General features: G+C 37.4%; 1 protein-coding gene across 1 annotated transcript in view; it reads right to left on the bottom strand.

Moving 5' to 3' along the window:
• Positions 1-4563: 4563 nt before the first annotated feature.
• The window catches only part of ST8SIA1 (ST8 alpha-N-acetyl-neuraminide alpha-2,8-sialyltransferase 1), a 146775-nt gene continuing 130272 nt past the window's right edge, over positions 4564-21066 (bottom strand). The window contains exon 5 of the mRNA XM_065887602.1: positions 4564-5450. Coding sequence (XP_065743674.1) covers positions 4964-5450 — 487 coding nt within the window. The 3' untranslated portion in view covers positions 4564-4963. The remainder of the gene's footprint in view (positions 5451-21066) is intronic.

The following is a 21066-nucleotide window of genomic DNA, read 5'->3' as shown; positions in this document are numbered from 1 at the left end:
CTTGATCTTTGAAACTCTACAGACAGAAAGCAGTTATTACCTGGTTCTGGTGGGAAAGTTTTTATACAACACAGTAAGAATTTCCTGAAGTTTTCAGTGGACTGTGATATTTTTTTCCTCTTAGGTCCCTCCTAACAAGGATTTATCAGTTAAAAATTTCACAAAGTCAGTATTTTTAAACATAGAAATGAAAACTCTAGGTGGCTGATTTTCAAAACAGAGAAATAGGAGGTGGTATATAATAAAATTACAACCTACCATAGCTGCCGACAAGAAGAAATGTTACCGATATCATTTCTATTTGAAATTATCTGTAACATTCCTGTAAAGCTTTTGACTAACCTCAGAATACTTTTGGCAAATTCAGAGTCCTAGGATTTTCCCAGTTATTTGCCATGTAGATTTTTAAGCCATGTTGCCCACTGCTTCAGGTACAAGTTATATTTAACCTAAACAAGGTTTTTACCCCAGAAAAGGGCATAAATCATCACAAAGCCAAACACAGGGTACTGTTTGAACATCTGTCACTTTGGATCATTTGCCCTTGTTAAAATAGCTAGAAGTGAATTCTATAGAAACAAAATCCAGGAAGCACTCCTTAACTTCCTGTGTTACTTACAGTTTGCACAATGTTGTATAAACTTGGTCAAATACTCTATATAAAGCATATGTGTCCAGTGTCCTCTTCCATATAAAAATCTTTCATACTTTCAAAATTTCATAAAAAATCTTTCATACTTTCAAAATTTCATAAAAAATTACTTTTGTTATGGAATGACTTAATCCTTTAGTCATCTTTATTTGACCAAAGTCTAATTAAAATCAAACAGAGGTCATCCTTACTCATGATCCTTAACATCAGTGCAATTCTCCAGTTGGAGCTAATAAAAACAAAAATTCACATCAGGTACTCATTTTCAGTCTCTTCAACCCCTCTTTTATCCCCACGAAGCAACCTAATTTTCGTCACTAAAAAGCAATTTAAAAATTACACTGATGTCAGAGGGTGACACCTTCTCTTGGCAGATGCATCAAAAATGATGAAATACTTTCGTATGAAATGTGTCTGCCATAACTTGAATCTCTTCTGAGCTGCATCTTAAAGGTCAGTTAATATTAAAATGTAATCAACCAAATTTGACAAAGAAAGAGGTCCAATTCTGAAGGTCTCAATTTCAAATAAACAAAATAAAATAATGGGAGTTTAAATTCAACTTCTTGATGTGGCACATATATACAATGGAATATTACTCAGCAATGAAAAGGAACGAAACTGAGTTATTTGTAGTGAGGTGGATGGACTTAGAGTCTGTCATACAGAGTGAAGTAAGTCAGAAAGAGAAAAACAAATACAGTATGCTAATGCATATATACGGAATCTAAAAAAATGGTACTGATGAACCTAGTGGCAGGGCCGGAATAAAGACACAGACATAGAGAACAGACCTGAGGACATGGAGGGGGTTGGGAGGGGAAGCTGGGACGAAGTGAGAGAGTAGCACTGAGATATATACACTACCAAATGTAAAATAGATAGCTAGTGGGAAGCAGCTGCATAGCACAGGGAGATCAGCTTGGTGCTTTGTGACCACCTAGAGGGGTCGGATAGGGAGGGTGGGAGGGAGACGCAAGAGCAAGGAGATATGGGGATATATGTATACGTATAGCTGATTCATTTTGCTATACAGCAGAAACTAACACAACATTGTAAAGCAATTATACTCCAATAAAGATGAAAAAAATAAAAAAGAATTCAACTTCTTAAGAGTAATAGGGTATGCCAGAGTACTCTGAAAGATAATTCTAGAAAGATCCTCACTTAGGAAAACACATATTTCAATAAGGATGGGTATATATAACTTTATGCTACACACACGTACACACACACAGACACTCAAAACTCCTAGGTTTAGATACATCTATCTAACCACAGAAAAGGGAATATGTATGCCATACCTAAGGATTATCACTATATAATAATGCCAAACTGTAACCTACTCTAAGAAAACATTCTCATTAAATTGTAGTCCTACTTTGAATGATGTGAGCGTGTATGTGTATCCTTAACTGAAGACAATATGGAACAATCAAAATATCACTTTGGTCTAATCCAGGGTTTCTCAACCTTGGCACTATTGGCATTTTCAAGTGGGGAATTCTTTGTTGGGGGGGCAGGGGGCGCTGCTCCGTGCATTGTAGGATGTTTAGCAGGATCCCGGGTCTCTAGCCACTAGATGCTGGCAGCACCCTCCAAATCATGACAATCAAAAATGTCTCCAGGGCTTCCCTGGTGGCGCAGTGGTTGAGAGTCTGCCTGCCAATGCAGGGGACACGGGTTCGAGCCCTGGTCTGGGAAGATCCCACATGCCGCGGAGCAACTAGGCCTGTGAGCCACAACTACTGAGCCTGCGCGTCTGGAGCCTGTGCTCCGCAACAAGAGAGGCCGCGATAGTGAGAGGCCCGCACACCGCGATGAAGAGTGGCCCCGACTTGCTGCAACTAGAGAAAGCCCTCGCACAGAAACGAAGACCCAACACAGCCATAAATAAATAAAAATTAAAAAAAAAAATGTCTCCAGACATTGCCAAGTGTCACCAGATGGGGGAGGGGAATCACCCCATTAAGAAGCCCTGATCTAATTACACTTTATCGATTTGGGCCATTTCTGTTTTGCCTTTCAGAAACCCCAAATGTATAGACTAACCACCGTACAAATCTATTGCATAAACCTAGCCCAGGAATCATAAGATGTAAAATTTCCAGAAGGCATCTCCAATGGAACTGTGACACATGGGTTCTATGGAGCTCATTAGTTACACCTGAACAGTTTTAATAATTAAAGCACTAATCGGAGTGATACATATCTTATTAACTTTTATGTACGTTTTTTGTTAGGCCTTTTATATTTTGATGAAACATATACCTAAAAATATATTCCTTTTTAAGGTAGTCATTAAGTAATAACAATAGCTCAAAAGAGGAAATATATTCAGGGTTGTACACACAGCGAATATTTAATGCAACTCCCTCATAGTACATTCTCATTACATTTTTGCTGCCAAATAGGATCAAAAGAGCAAATGAGATCTGCAGAGAATGAATACTCTCAAATTCTTAACTTTCTAAGTATCAACAGACTCTGTGTTATGTCAACCAGCCGTGTTTTAACTGCTGATCTCTATAATAACCTCAATATTCAATCATCTTTAGAAATTGGCTGTTCCAATGATGTAGAATTTTTCCAAGGGCTTTGTTATCTTGGTATCCTTTAAATTAACCCACCAAAAACTGCCACCTGTTTAACTGTTTTAGTCTATATTGTATACTAAGTCTCTACCATTAAAAATGAAGCAGAACTTTTGGGTACAGTTTACCTACATTTTGGTGACACTTAAAAGTAAAGTTAGTGATTTCTACTGTCTCCTTTTAGATTAAGGCATCCCAAAGCACAAAGACCATGTGAAGTTTCTTTTACCTTTCTCTTATATGTAAACACATCTGACTGCTTGTAATCTGTCAACAGAGTTTGTGTGCAGTTGTGTCGAAGTTGAGGTAACAAGCCTTCTAAGCAGTCCTACCTGTTACTAAGTGAATAAACAGCTACTAATTCACATCCCTTTACTGGTGTGAACCATGCCTTGATGACCATGCTTAACACAGCACTTACTCATGAGGTGCTGGGAAGAGTCACACTGACTAAACCAATTCTGCTCATTTGGAGTGATTTGGGGGGTAAGACTTGCATCTCATACTGGTTTGAGCATTACAGCAGCATGCAGTAAGCTGGCTTCTCTCCTATCAAGGTGTAGTAGGTAGTACATAATGCATTTGTAGCTCTCCAACACCAGTTACAGATTTTTGCCATCCCAGGTCATGTGGGTTCGGCTTTCATAATCACACAGAAATGAGCTTTGTTTAACAGTGCGTGTGTGAGAGACTATGTATGAGGGTACACAAATATATGCATTCTTTTATGTGTGCATGCATATTCTTTATCTTGGAGGGAACATACCATGGTAGATAGAAAAGGATATGCCTTCTAATCTATCTTCCAGAGACTAAGCTTTATGTCATTGTGCTTTACTTCATCTCCAAACATTAAATTATGAAGACAATTCTGCCAATTTGCAAATAAGTGCACTCACATTTGCAGGTTTTGGCACTAAAATAATAATAATGCAAACAGGTTACATAATGCACACCTAAAATTGAGTTTATGCCCTAAATTCTGAGGAGGGAAAGTGGCTCTTCATCCTGACAATGAATCAACCCAGACTAAATTCAACAATGCTTCACATTGTCTAAGTAGACCTGACAAAAGGGGAAGAGGTCATTCTTACTTAACATTTTTTAAATGGAAGGGAAGGGAACTCTAGTTAACATAGACTTGGTTCAACAAATCACAATAATCAGCTCTAGCATTTTGGATCCATATTATCCAGTAAGGGATTTTTAAAATCTACCCCATCACCTACTCACTGCCCTTAAATAAGGCAAAAATAAATAACAATTTTTTAAAAACCTATAGCTCTAATGTTAGTCTTAATAAGATAGGTTTTTTTAAATTAAGCCAGTTCATGTTGATAATCACTAACACTTTTACCCTGGCATTTCATTTACTATACCTTGATTAATTCCTCAGCTTCAACAATTAGAGTCTTGTCTTATTTGTGAACTGTATCATCTCTACTTGAAGCATGAAAATGTGCTTTACCAACATCATTTCATCAGCATGTTACTAGTTGCATATCCACCATGTGCTATAAAAGATTTCATAGGACATTTCACTTCTTTTTTTGTCCTTCCAGCCAACAGTAAAAGTAGAGTTCCCCTTGAGTTTTTGTTGTCGTTTTTCCCAAGTGGCCCACGCAAATCCATGAAACGACCTGACCATTCCCTATTGGAGTCACGTAGAAAACCTAACAAAAATACCCTGGCTCAGTCCTTTCTTTTTCCACAGTCCCTAGGAAGTGGGTGGGAGTGAGGTGTCCTCACATGGGTCTAACTGCATTCTCAGTGCACCAATTTTATGAAGATACCAGAGTTGGAGAAATTCCTCTGGCATGGCATGGAAGCCAGAAAAGGGCAGGACATTATCATAGTAGTGGTGGCTGATGGGTTGTTCATGCATATTCACAGAGAAGGGCCAGAAGCCATAGATGGCCACCTCTTCACAGAGGCCCAGGGCCGCGCTCACCAGAAAGAGTCCTGTGGACAGGCGCTTGGCATGAATTCCCCTACTTTTCCAGAACTTCCCAATGCTACGCAGAAAGTTGGGGTTGGCAAAGAGCACTGTTTGATTGGCACCAACATCTGACAGTGTGTAATAAACCCGGAGGGATGGCTCTGTTCCCGTCTTCATAGAAAAGGCAGGCATGTAGATGTAACTGTGGTTATAAACTTTCATGTGGTCCACAAACGTCTTTCTGGACCATAGCAGGTTCTGAAACCTATCAAAAAGAAGAAGCTCAATTAAACCTGGAGAAAAGAAACTCATCAATACCCACTCTACCGTTCTTCTGATGGCCCTGATAGCTCATATCATCTCAGCAAAAAACAAGAAAAACACTTCTCTTGTATTTAAAATCCACCTTGAACTTACCAGTTCTCTCTCATCAAGTAGCCTGACTTTTCCCCACCGCAACATCTTAAACTCCAGTTAAGATTCTTTAATGAGATGCCCTCTGAACTAAAATGCATTGTACATTTTTGTTCTCTTTTAGAATTTACTTTCCTGGAATGTAAAAATGATTTAATACTCATGAATTCACAAAGATTGTTGGTTGTTGGATAGGCTTTTGATAAAAGCTACTTGTGTGGTAGACGTAAGCACAGGACTGGTTTTCTCATCTGCAAATCAAAGGAATCACTTCTAAGATACTTCTTACCATTGAAATTCTATAAGTATTCAGCTTAATCAGTGAATGCTATATTATAATATTACATGGAAAAAGAAAGACTTGTCTCTATTATAAAATGCTACTAAGAGTTGCCCATATTGCTTGCTCCAAAGAACTCCTCTTTCCTATGTTCTTTCAGTTTGGATTACGTAGAAAGAGGATCTCTGATTCAAATGTATTCAGCTAAAATTAATGGTACACATCCTATGCATCAGGCATTGGGGAAGTAAAATTTTAACGACCCAATTTTTGATCTCAGGAAATTCCAGTCCAATTGTGAAACAAAAATATAAGTGAGCACAATATAATGTTCTAAGTACAACCGTTGATATTTGTATAAATTACTGTGGAATACAGATGAAAAAATAATTCTGCCTTGGGAGACAGAGTGGGTTCCAAGAAAGCTACAGAGAGGGGATGACATTTAAATACATCTCCTTAGGGGAAGAGCAGGAAGAACAACCACTAAACTATAAAGGACACCTTGGTCATAGGCAAGGGTGCAGTGTCCTGAAACAATGATGAGTATTCTGTGTCCCTGGAACAAGCGAGACAGGGATTTTGGAGGCAGTGATGGGAGATGAGGTATGTTGCAAAAACCCTTGTGTCTCTCATTTGTTTGGCCTGCACTCTGTGATGACTGAGAACCTTCACAGAAGTGAGTACTTAGAGCCCTTACTACCTGGATTACAAACATTTCATCATTTGTTTAGTTGTCAATCTGTGTCAAAAAAAGTGACTCTGGTGATCTGGGGAAGGAAGAGGCTGGTGGTCTGGAGACCAGTTAAGAGGTTGCTGATGTAGCTCAAGTGAAAAAGGACAAAAAGACAGTGAGTGCCTTGTAACTTCTTGTTCTTTCACAAACGGAAGTCACCTGTCTTGGGTTATGTGCAGGTGAAGAAGCAGCATTTGAGAATGGAATTGAGCCGCTACCAGAAGAGGGAAGTCTGGCCTGACAGGTTGGCAGGGCTCATCAGAAATATGTGAAACTGAAATTCTGAATACACAAGTCCACAGGATTTTATGTCGCATTCAATGTTATGAACTCTGCCTGCCAAGAAAGATGTTCTTCTTAAGCCCAAAGGAAGGGAAATTCCTCAAGTTTTCTTCATGTCCTCGATTCAGCAGTCTGCCTTAGCAATTTTCCCTGGGCTCTGACAGAGAAGTGACAACAGGGTTTTTAGGTGCAATAACTTTACCCTAAAAGAAGGCATGGAAGACACTGATCCATACTCTGGAGCTGGACTAGCCTCTCCAACACAAACTCCTGCTTCCCAACTTCAATAGGCTCTGCTTAATAATTCTTTTATTCTCTCCATTGCCTGCCCACATTTGCTGCTCACTAACACTTTCCCAATCGTGTAGATACACGCTGCAGATAACTTCCTACTTCATCTGAACTATGGTTCTCAAACTTTAGTTAGAATAAGCTGTATCACAGATTCCTAGATTCCGATGAGAGAGATACAGGGAGTTGAATTTTTACCCAGCATTCCCTGCTGATTCTGATGCATGTGTCCAGAGGCTATACATATTTAGAAGATCGACACCATCAATGTAAGCTATCTAACTCTCTGCACCTTTCCCTCAGCATCTCTTTCTTTACATCTTCTAACTTTGTCCTTGCTCCTTCTTCCTCTCTGAGTCTTCTCCTCTGTGAAACAGGCTGTTTCACACTCCCTAGTGGGTCTCCCCTCTTTAAAACAATCAACCTCTCCATCTCTACTGAATTATTCCCTTCTCTCTTCTAAACATGGCTCTAACTTAATAAAAGAAAATTCAACATATGCCTAGAGTGTTCCCAGAGCTACCCTCTAGTTCTCTCATTTCACCATCAACATCCTAGAACAGTTACTACACTTCCGCTTGTTCCCTTTCTTGCTTCCATTCCCTCCTTACTGCTGTGCAGAATGGTTTCTATTCCACAGGGCTCTTCTGGCTGAAGGAACTTCTCCTTATTTTTGTAGTGGACTACATACTAATGAGAATTACAGACAGCTCCAATAAAATCAAGGCAATTCATTTTATGTTCCCTGTCTTAAAGCTGACTGATTGTTCTTGAAGAAGGTAGTTTTCCTTCCTTGAGTTTTAACTTTGAAAAGGAACACACATCTTGGATCTACTGTACTCCTAATTTTATTGGCATGGTTAAAAAACCAGCTTATATATTATGTTTTATTATTTTTATCTACCTCATTCTTCAGAATAGCTCAGAATTGTTGTATACTGTATGAATGGAAAACTATTAAATAATAATTGAAAAAGAAGAAAAATGAAACTGACCAGTCAATAAAGTATTAAAAATAGAAGTGATTAATATATAAAGAATATGGGCACATAATAGAAAAATATAACACAAAGTACAGAAATATAGCACATTTTACAAATGAATTTAATATGTGATAATAGAAACAATGATGAAAAATTTTAAATTAGTTAATAAAAATAACTAGTCAAGATAACTAGTTAACAATTTGAAAATTTGAGGGGGGACAGATTCATACTTGACAAGAAATTTTTTTAGAATTTCAAGATACGTAAGATAAATATTTAAAGTCTAGATAAAGAAAACAAGAAAAACTAACAAAAACAATTGTGAACTTATCATTTACAAAATATCTTCTACAAAGGAAAATATTGACAAAATTGATTATGTTAAGATGTGAAATTTCATTACGACAAAAAAGAACATAACTGAAATAAAGAAAGGAGATGACTCCAGAAAATATTTTCAGCCAACATGACAAACAGAATGTTAATACTGACAACATTATAGTCTAAATATATTGGTATATTGACATGAAAATGGACAAAAATACAGACAATAAAAGGGAATTGTGATTAATAAAAGATTAAAATGTTCAGCTTCAGGTTGCCAGTCAAGGTGCAAACTGAATAGAATCAGGGAAGGTAAGGGCCCAGCACTCCCCTCCTAGAGCAAATCTCTAGAAATAAGAGAAAAGATGTTTTTTTAAAAAATCTACCTTTATCCTAAAAAAAAGAAAAGGCAAACCTTCAGTCAATCCCCACATCTGGAATACTTCTGAAAACAGAAAGCTTATAGAAGGAAAGCAGAACATAAACTAAGTTGCCAAGCATTACTCTAAAAGGTAGTTGTGCCCTATTCCTTAAGGCAGGAGATACTGGAGAAGGTGGGTGTCTTGGAACAATCAACAAGGTTATTGTTCAGATTATAGGGCAGCAGGAACATGCAGGTGGGTCGAACCCTAAAATCCTGCACTGGCCAATTATCACTGTGTGTAGTGGAGAGGTAGTGTCAGCCTCTAGGGAGGAACAGTGGCTGTGTGCCCAGATGATACCTGGCCCAGCCCACAGGGAACTGGGGATTCTTTTCAATTCATACAGTGTTGGCAGTCAGGCCAATGGAGGGCCAAGAGAGAGACCTGTAGATTATGACACTTGGGAGTCACCCAAGAGAAAGCCACCTTGCCACCTTCTGTTCAACTGAGAGTGAAGCCCACCTGTCAACAGGCCCAGTCCCTGCACAGAGCTTCCAGTCTCCAAACAAGAACAGATAGTCAAGATCAGAAGACATTGAAGGAAAGCCTCCAACATGAAAGTCAGAGAACAGAATGGAAGAACGAAAGAACTCAGAAAAAAACAAGATCATTAAAGAGGCAGAAGAAAACTCTTAAAAGTCTATAATTTGTTTGTTTAGAAATATTAAATATTAATTAATATTTGCACCCATGAACTAAGACTTAGATGCTATAAAATGAAAAAAAATTTAGGTAATAAGAAAGAGCTGTTAGTAATTAGAACATATAACAACAGATGGATTCTGGTAAAGGAAATCTCCAGGAAGACAGTTCACACAGCAGGCTGAGAAAGCCATCAATCAGATTCTATGAGAGAAAAAGATAGTTTCTAAAAGGATGTTTATACATAGAGAATCCTAAAGATGCTACCAGAAAACTACTAGAGCTAATCAATGAATTTGGTAAAGTAGCAGGATACAAAATTGCACAGAAATCTCTTGCATTCCTACACACTAATGATGAAAAATCTGAATCAGAAATTAAGAAAACACTCCCATTTACCAATGCAACAAAAAGAATAAAATACCTAGGAATAAACCTACCTAAGGAGACAAAAGACCTGTATGCAGAAATCTATAAGACACTAATAAAAAAAATTAATGATGATACAAATAGATGGAGAGATATACCATGTTCTTGGATTGGAAGAATCAATATTGTGAAAATGACTCTACTACCCAAAGCAATCTACAGATTCAATGCAATCCCTATCAAACTACCAATGATATTTTTCACAGAACTAGAACAAAAAATTTCACAATTTGTATGGAAACACAAAAGACCCCAAATAGCCAAAGCAATTTTGAGAAAGAAAAACAGAGCTGGAGGAATCAGGCTCCTGGACTTCAGACTATACTACAAAGCTACAGTCATCAAGACAGTATGGTACTGGCACAAAAAGAGAAATATAGATCAATGGAACAGGATAGAAAGCTCAGAGATAAACCCACACACATATGGTCGCCTTACTTTGATAAAGGAGGCAAGAACATACAATGGAGAAAAGACAGCCTCTTCAATAAGTGGTGCTGGGAAAACTGGGACAGCCTCATGTAAAAGAATGAAGTTAGAACACTCCCTAACACCATACACAAAAATAAACTGAAAATGTAGTAAAGACCTAAATGTAAGGCCAGACACTATAAAACTCTTAGAGAAAAACCGAGGAAGAACACTCTTTGACATAAATCACAGCAAGATCCTTTTTGACCCACCTCCTAGAGAAATGGAAATAAAAACAAAAATAAACTAATGGGATCTAATGAAACTTAAAACCTTTTGCACAGCAAAGGAAACCATAAGCAAGACGAAAAGACAACCCTCAGAATGGGAGAAAATATTTGCAACTGACAAAGGATTAATCTCCAAAATTTACAAGCAGCTCATGCAGCTCAATATCAAAAAAACAAACAACCCAATCCCAAAATGGGCAGAAGACCTAAACAGACATTTCTCCAAAGAAGATATACAGATTGCCAACAAACACATGAAAGGATGCTCAACATCACTAATCATTAGAGAAATGCAAGTCAAAACTACAATGAGGTATCACCTCACACCAGTCAGAATGGCCATCATCAAAAAATCTACAAACAATAAATGCTGGAGAGGGTGTGGAGAAAAGGGAACCCTCTTGCACTGTTGGTGGGAATGTAAATTGATACAGCCACTATGGAGAACAGTATGGAGGTTCCTTAAAAAACTAAAAATAGAACTACCAAATGACCCAGCAATCTCACTACTGGTCATATACCCTGAGAAAACCATAACTGAAAAAGAGTCATGTACCACAATGTTCATTGCAGCTCTATTTACAATAGCCAGGACATGGAAGCAACCTAAGTGTCCATCAACAGATGAATGGATAAAGAAGATGTGGCACATGTATACAGTGGAATATTACTCAGCCATAGAAAGAAACTGAGTTATTTGCAGTGAGGTGGATGGACCTAGAGTCTGTCATACAGAGTGAAGTAAGTCAGAAAGAGAAAAACGTATACTGTATGTTAACACATATATAAGGAATCTAAAAAAAAAAGGTTCTGAAGAACCTACGGGCAGGACAGGAATAAAGACGCAGATGTAGAGAATGGACTTGAGGACATGGGGAGTGGGAAGGGTAAGCTGGGATGAAGTGAGAGAGTGGCATGGACATGTATACACTACCAAAGGTAAAATAGATAGCTAGTGGGAAGCAGCCACATAGCACAGGGAGATTGGTGCTTTGCGACCACCTAGAAGGGTGGGATAGGGAGGGTGGGAGAGAGACGCAAGAGGGAGGGGATATAGGGATGTGTGTATACGTATAGCTGATTCACTTTGCTATAAAGCAGAAACTAACACACCATTGTAAAGCAATTATCCTCCAATAAAGGTGTTAAAAAAATCAAAAATAAAGAGGGCAAAAAAGAAACGAAATTGAGTTATTTGTAGTGAGGTGGATGGACCTAGAGTCTGTCATACAGAGTGAAGTCAGAAAGAGAAAAACAAATACTGCATGCTAACAAAAAAATAAATGAATAAATAAATAAAAGCATGTCTCAACAACAAAAAAGTGACTCTGACAGACTAGTATGTAGGCAGTAATGAAAGAAGATTTGCAGCTCTAATGGGAGTCTGGAGATGAATTAGTGACTGTTGCATGGAAAGCCTTTATTTACTCTGGGGAAAAATTAAAAGTTGAACCAGATATTAAATACTTGTAATAGACTTTTTGTCTCAGATGTGAACAATACTTAGATAGACACTAAGATAAGCACTGACTATTGATTTGATTGTGATATATCTGTACTGAGAGAACAAGAAAGTGTAAGTGTGTATGGGGGAGTGGTGCTGTGAGGAGCACTTCAAGAGAGAAAAATCTTAATTTTTTCATAAAATATCTATAGATAAATGGAAAAAATTTTAATTGCAATTAAGCATGCTGCTTTAAAACGTAACAAGAGAAATATCAGCTAGAGAAGTTGAAGGCCTTGAAACACTTCTTGCGGGAGTGTATGACAGGAGATTGCTGCTTTCTATTTGAAAGCAGTCATATTATTTGATCTTGAAAACTATGTATTATACACATAATATTTTGGTAAAATAGATATTAAAATTTTTAAATCATAAAAATAGAAAATAAAGAATATATATATGTGTATAACTGAATCACTTTGCTGTACAGCAAAAATTAACAAAACATTGTCAATCAACTATACTTCAATAAAATAAATTAAAAATATAAACTAATGTATATTGATCCAATGAACAACACCACCCAAAAGTGTAACAGTCCAGAAACTTTATGCACCTAACAAGATAGTTTCAAAATATATTTAGCGGGCTTCCCTAGTGGCACAGTGGTTGAGAGTCTGCCTGCCGATGCAGGGGACACGGATTCGTGCCCCGTTCTGGGAAGATCCCACATGCCGCGGAGCGGCTGGGCCCGTGAGCCATGGCCGCTGAGCCCGCGCGTCCGGAGCCTGTGCTCCGCAACGGGAGAGGCCACAATAGTGAGAGGCCCGCGTACTGCAAAAAAAAAAAAATATATATATATATATATATTCAGCAAAACTGCTTAAAATTCAGATAGATAGGTATTCACAAACCCACAATCATAATTAAGACTTTAATTTTAAAACGTCTATTATTTTTAAACATGAATAGAAAGTTTCTAAAATGACCACGTTATGTCACACAAGAAAATATATAGTATGATATATATACATAAATATATTAAAACAATTATTATCATAAAGTCCAGATCATCAACCACATAAAAATATACATACTGCACTGGAAAACATATTTCAAGTATGTTTACAAGGGGAAGTCAATATTTACAGATGATATAATTACCTGTCTAGAATATATAAGAGAACCAACTGAAAAATTATTTATTAAAACCAATAAAGTCTAGATCAACTTCTAAAAATCCATAGTTAAACTAGGAGAGAACTTCCTCAGCTTGATTAAAAAATATCTATAAAAAACCTACACCTAACGTAATACTTTATGGTGAGAAACTTGAAGCCCTCCCACTAACGTTGGGAACAAGCCAAGGATGTCTCCAAGTCAAGGATCTCACCACTACTTTCAACATTATACTGGAAGTCATTGTTAATATAATTAGATATGAAAAGGAAGTGAAAGGTATACAGATTGAGAAGGAATAAATAAAACTGTTTTTTCAGATGACATGTAGAAAATCTGAAAGAATTGAAAAAACTAATAAGGCTGCAAGATACAGGGTTAATATACAAAAGTCAATTGCTTTCGTATATATCGGTAATAACAAGTGGAATTTGAAATAAAAAACACAATACAATTTATACTAGCAACCCCCAAAATGAAATACTTAGGCATAAATCTAACAAAATATGTACAAGATCTGTGTGAGGAAAACTACAAGACTCTAATGAACTAAATAAAAATCGAGGAACTAAATAAATGGAGAGACATCACATGTTTACAAATAAGAAGACTCAATATTCTCAAGATGTCAGTTCTTCCCAACTTGATTTATAGATTCAGTGCAACCCCAATCAAAATCCCAGCAAGTTCTTTTGTGGATATCAACAAATTGATTCTAAAATTTATATGGAGAGGCAAAAGACTGAGAGTAGCCAATACAATATTGAAGGAGAAGAATGAAGTTGGGGGACTGACACTACCCAACTTCAACACTTACTATAAAGGTACAGAAATCAAGACAGTATGGAATTGGTAAAAGAATAAATAGATCAATGTAACAGAATGGGGAGCCCAGAAATAGAACCACATAAATACAGTGGGTCTTTGACAAAGGAGCAAAGTGATCTTTGACAAAGGAGCAAAGGCAATACAGTGGAACAAAGACAGTCGTTTAAACAAATGGTGCGGGAGCAAGTGGACATCCACATGCCAAAAAATGAATCTAGACACAGACTTCACACTCTTCACAAAAATTAGCTCAAAATGGAACATAAACTTAAATGTAAAATGCAAAACTATAAAACTCCTAGAAGACAATTCAAGAGAAAATCTAGCTGACCTTGAGTATGGCGATAACTTTTTAGATAAAACACCGAAGGCACAATCCATGAAAGAAATAATTGATAAGCTGGACTTCATTAAAATTAAGAACTTCTGCTCTGTGAAAGACAATGTCAGGAGAATGAGAAGACAAGCCACAGCCTGGGAGAAAATATATGCGAAATATGCAGCTGATAAAGAGCTGTTATCTAATATATACAAAGAACTGCTAAAACTCAACAATAAGAAAACAAACAACTCAATTACAAAATGGGCCAAAGACTCTGACATCTCACCAGATGGCAAATAAGCATATGAAAAGATGTTCCACATCATACATTATCAGGGATAGTCAAATGAAAGCAACAATGAGATACCACTACCCGTCTATGAGGATGGCCAAAATCCAGAACACTGACACCACCAAATACTTGTGAGGACGTGAAGTAACAGGGATTCTCATTCACTGCTGTTGGGAATACAAAATGGTACAGCCACTTTGGAAGACAGTTTGGTGGTTTCTTACAAAATTAAGCACACACTTACCACACCATCCAGCAATCGTGCTCCTTCAACTCAAAGATGTTGAAAACTTATGTCCACATACAAACTTGTACACATGTACTTATAGCAGCTTTATTCATAATTGTCAAAACTTGGGAGCAACCAAGATGTCCTTCCGTAGGTGAATGGATAAAGAAACTGTATTATTTCAATCCAACAGAATATGATCAACACTAAAATGAAATGAGCTCTGAAGTCATTAAAAGACAGGGAGAAACCTTAAAGGCAGATTATTAAGTGAAAGAAGCCAATCTGAAAAGGCTACACACTGTGTGATTGCAACTATATGACATTCTGGAAAAGGCAAAGCTACAGATATAGTATAACATAAAGATCAGTGGTTGCCAGGGGTTGGAGGGGGAGAGAGGGATGAATAGGTAGAGCATAGAGGATTTTTAGGGCAGTGAAAATATTCTGTATGATACTGTAATGATGGATACATGTCACTATACATTTGTCCAAACCCATAGAATGTACAATATCAAGACTGAACTGCAATGCAAACTATGGACTTCGGGTGATTATAATGTGTTAATGTAGGTTCATCAATGGTAACAAAAGTACCTCTAGTGGGAGATGTTGATAATGGGGGAGGCTAGGCACGTGTGGGGTTGGGGACATATGGGAAATCTTTGTACTTTCCTCTCAATTTTGCCGCAAACCTAAAACCGCTCTGAAAAAATAAAGTCTTAAAAAATCCATAGTTTCCCTACACAAGAGCAAGCACATATTAAAAAAAAACATAGTATCAAAGGTTTTATTTGTAATAGCAACATGTCCCCAAACACCTTGAAAGAAACCTAAAAATAAATATATAACATTTTTATGGAGACAATAATGAATACTGAAAGATGTCTCCCCAAATAAATTTATAGGTTCAATGCAATCTCAACCAAAATTCCAATATTATTTTAAAATAAAATTTTATATGATGAATCTAAAATTCACATAAAAGGTAAATCAAGTATACATACTCAAGGCAATTTTAGATAAAAGAAGAATACAGGAAGGACTTAACTTACCAAATATCAAAACTGATTATAAAACTATAGTAATAAAAACACAACAGAATCCATGAAAGAGCAGACAATCTGTAAAGAGTCTAAAAATGTAACTAGGCATATTTAGGGATTTCCTATATGATGAAAGTGACATTTCAAACCAATTCATAAAAACTGACTTCCATAAATTGTACTGGGACAACTGGCAAGCCAAATAATAGAAACTAAGATAAATTCCTCCCTCATAGTGTTCAGAAAATTAAGTTCCAGATGGAATAAAAATATATTCTAAAATTAGAAGAAAATATAAGAAAATACTTTTAAGACCTTGGGATACAAACGGCCTTGTTAAATAAGGCACTAAAAGCAAAATCCATAAAGGAAAAGATGGGTAAACATGACTGCTTCAAAATTAAATATTTCTATAAGATAAAGGTTATGTAATTAATAAGACAAGCAACAGATTGAGAGAAAATGTTTACAACATGCATAACAAAGGATTAACCGCATGCTAACACATATTTATGGAATCTAAGAAAAAATAAAAAGTTGTTCTGAAGAACGTAGAGGCAGGACAAGAATAAAGACGCAGACGTGGAGAATGGACTTGAGAACACGGGGAGGGGGAAGGGTAAGCTGGGACGAAGTGAGAGAGTGGCACTGACATATATACACTACCAAGTGTAAAATAGATAGCTAGTGGGAAGCAGCTGCATAGCACAGGGAGATCAGCTTGGTGCTTTGTGACCACCTAGAGGGGTGGGATAGGGAGGGTGGGAGGGAGATGCAAGAGGGAGGAGATATGCGGATATATGTATATGTATAGCTGATTCATTTTGTTATAAAGCGGAAACGAATACACCACTGTAAAGCAATTATACTCCAATAAAGATGTTTAAAAAAAGCAAAAAACCCCCAAAGGATTAATATCCAGGATACAAACAATAAAAATCAATAATATACAAATAACACAATAGACAAATGCACAATGAGCTGTTGAGTCTGAGATGAGGAAATTCAAAGGGCCAACATACATATTAACATAGGCACAACCTCACTAGCATTCAAATTATACATTTATATCAATTTTTAAAAACTATAACAATTAAAACTACAGTGAAATAACAGTTTTCTACATATCCAATCGGTAAAAGTTAAGGAACATGATAATAACAAGTATTAGAAAGAGTATGAAAAAGGGGTACTTTATGCTTCAAATGGAAGTATGAATTGTTACAGTTTGGAAGGTGATTTGGCATCTTCAACATGCACACCTACTGACCCAGCACTTCCGTTTCTCTGAGGGTGCTTCTGATATTTATAGAACCTCCCTCACTTCTCTTTTAAGTCTTGGCTCAAATGAAAGCACATCAAATAAATCTTTCCTGACCACCCCCATCTCTCTCACATTTGTTGCATTTGTCCATTATACCTATCACTACGTGACATTTTGCTACATATATATAGTAAACAAAGATATATATATATATCTTTATTGTTTGTATCCTCTTGAATGTATATAAAGAGGACTTTATTTTGTCTACCCCTAAATCTAGAGCACTAAGAAGGGTGTCTGGCACATGGAACCAAGTTAATATTCATGAATGTTTGCTGAAGTATGCAGAAAATCAGAAACAACCTAAGTGTCCATCACTCAGGGAATGGCAAAACAGTGGTATGTCCATTCTATGAATACAAGGCAATTCTTTAATAACATGACTCCGTTTGTAAGGAAGCAGAAATATTTCCAAGACAAAATGTTACATGAAAATGATGAAGATGCAGAATTACTACAGCAATTTGTATAGTGGATTATCATACAGGATAAAGATATATATTTTCACATATGTATATAGATGTATGGGAAAATGTTGGAAGGATACACAATAAACTCAAAACAATGGTTACCTCTGGGGAGAGCAGTGGGTATAGGGCAGTAAAAGAGGGTCCAGCCTTATCTGGAATGCTTCTGTTCTTTAGAAGCTGAATATATTTATGTGTTACTTGTGTTATTAGATATTTCCTTTTGAAAGGTCAGGCAGCTTAATATTCATATAAATGTAAAGTAAGACAATTGTGAGTTTTTAGTTTACTTTTTTCAACACACCAATAAATTAGGCCTAGGGTGTAATTTTATTCTTTTTAAGTTTTTAATATTATTATAATGTTGTCTGTACCATATAAACCACATTTACAAAAAGAGTCACAAGTTTTCAAGTTAATTTATCTTTTAAGCATATTTCATTTTAAAAGTTCACTTCTTGTACACAGAATATTTGTTCTAATTTTCTTCTCTGTAACTTTTATTTGAACACTTTTCTTATTAGTTACTTCCTGTTCAAATGTTTCAGCAATTTTCCAGTAGGTTGACTCATTTCCTCCTGTTATTTACTTGCTTTTTTAATATTTTGGACTATCTGCCATGTTCATGGTTGCTGTCATTTTTCTGTCTCTTTGCACAGCTGTTTGTTTACCCAGCTGTTGCTTCCTTTTCCTCCGTCAACGAACATTGATTTTTGTGTTGATTTACTATACTTTCCTCCTCTGGACCTTCTCATCCTACAGGGGTGCCTCTTCCACAAGAAAATATTTTACCAGATTTGCAAACAACACTTCATGCCAAGCTATTCCCTTCATACATAGTACATATTAAAACATGCCCTAAGAATGCAAACTTTAAAAAATATTTGCAAGGTGAAGCTTCCAAACCTAAACTGGGGATGTGGCTAAGAGGAGAGAAATTTAGGACAGGCCTTTCAGAGACGGATATATCTGAACTGAATTTTGAAGACTGAGCAGAAGTTGGCTATGTACATGGAACTGAGGAGAAAGCATTCTTGCCTGAGAGAGCAGCGTGGGCAAAGGCACAGAGGGGAGAGAGGAGGACTTCTGAAAAATGCAAATAATTTAATATGGTAGAGCTTTAGCACCTTGGGAGTAGCTAGTGATGAGGCTAGCTTGGTGCACAGGGCAATATAAAAGGTTGACCTACTGGGCTTCCCTGGTGGCACAGTGGTTGACAGTCCACCTGCCGATGCAGGGGACACGGGTTCGTGCCCCGGTCCGGGAAGATCCCACATGCCGTGGAACGGTTGGGCACGTGAGCCATGGCCGCTGAGCCTGCGCGTCCGGAGCCTGTGCTCCGCAATGGGAGAGGCCACAACAGTGAGAGGCCCGTGTACCGCAAAAAAAAAAAAAAAAAAAAAAAAAAAAAGATTGACCTACTGCCAATCAAGGTTGAGATTTTACTCATAAGGAAAAATGGAGAGCATTTTTCCTCTGTGAGGGAGATGATAAGGGTGTCCCCCCAGGGGCTATAGGAGAGGAAAGAGAGACTGACTTTGGTGACTGGGAGGACCAGGGCTTAACGTCACTAGAAAGCAGTGGTGAGGTCTAGGGGCAGTGTCCATGCTGATTTAGTATGAATGCTGCACCAGGTGTTAGATCTGTGTCCCTCCTAGGTGTGAGGGTGTTTTCAGTTCTGGTGGCTCCTCTCATCACGATATACAACACAAGAGAAAGTGGTCTGAGGGGAAAGATTATTACCCAATTTTGGACCTTCTGAGCTCTGGACATAAGATCACCCAGAAGAGCAATGGGCCAACATATAAAACACTGACAAATTATAGCATTTAAATGGTGGGCAAAGGGGGTAGAATTCTAGCAAAAGGTATATGGGCAGTGAGGTGAGGGGACACCAGGAGAGTGTTCAATAACAGAAGAGAAAAGAGTTTCATAAGTTTGTCAACAGTGATAGATGCTGAGAAGAGATCTAGTGAAACTAAGATAGAAAATGCTACCTGGAGATTCAGTAACACACCTGTTTTCAGTGGCATCAGCTATTTTAGTAGACATCAATTTAGATCATGGGTTGAAAACTCAAGTGTGTCCAGGGGCTAAGCTGATTAGGAAAATATATGCAGGGGCCAAGGACAGGACAAGAGGGAATGGATCTAGAAATGGAATGTATGTGTCCCATCTAAAGGATTTCAAATTAAAGAGAAAAAGAAAAAGAATGGCTAAGTTAAACAGTCATGCAGACCAGGTCTGGCCCGCTGACAACAAGTCAACCCTCAAAACTTAATCAAAATTCCAAATGACAATGAGACCATGAAACCACAAAATCCCTTTGAAGCAGATGAAAAAACAAATGTAGTAGATTTGGTCTCTTGTTTATGAAATTAGTGATAGTCTCAGATAAGAAATTGGAAGACCTATAATCAAATTACAGAAATAATCAACAAATTCTATTATAATGTTCTTGCTTAACATGTGTTATCTTATTTACGCCTTGTAGTAACTCTATGAAGAGGGCATTATCTCTTTTCTGCTGTGGAGGAAATTGAGGAACAGAGCAGCTAAGTCTTTTAGTGAAGCTTCATAGCTGGAATGCATATAGTAGACTCCAGATTCCAACTCAGCTCAATCTGACTGGTGATTCAACGCTCTTTAAATCACATTGTGTAGCTTTTCCTTAAGGGGAAGATGTACGCCTCCCGCCCCGTATGAATTCATTCACCTGTGATCTGGGATACACTCCTTCTCACCTTCTCAAAGATCTGGTCCATGTTACCCTCTTTAACACCTTTATCTTCATCCATTCCCTTCCACTGGCCCATTTCCCCCATGTGAGCTCTTGGCCAAGTCTCCCTCACTTAAAACAAACTAACAACAAACAAAAATTTTCTCAAAAGTACATCTTTCTCTAGCTGCTTCCTGATCTCTTTCTTTCCATGCATAGCTGATTTCTTCTTATCTCAAGTCACCCATACTCTCTGGGAGATTTCATTCACTTTCATTTCCCAAACTAGGACCCAAACTGGTAATGGGTGGAAAACACTATTTTAACAACTAATGCCAGAGTCCTTTTTGGAAACAGAATTCCCTTTGTTTAAGTGTAGAGGGTGCTTTGGGTGTTGAAGGTGAAATTCTAAGAGTATGTCCTGGGAGTAGAAAGGGAAATAAGTGATAACTAACCACTCCTGCATACGTAATTAATGGGAATTTGGGGGCGGGGAGAGCCAAAGGGTGAGATGAAGGGAGAAA

The sequence above is a fragment of the Phocoena phocoena genome, chromosome 11 (genome assembly GCF_963924675.1).
Source record: "Phocoena phocoena chromosome 11, mPhoPho1.1, whole genome shotgun sequence".
Classification (NCBI taxonomy): domain Eukaryota; kingdom Metazoa; phylum Chordata; class Mammalia; order Artiodactyla; family Phocoenidae; genus Phocoena; species Phocoena phocoena.
This window is presented reverse-complemented; position numbering and strand designations above follow the sequence as displayed.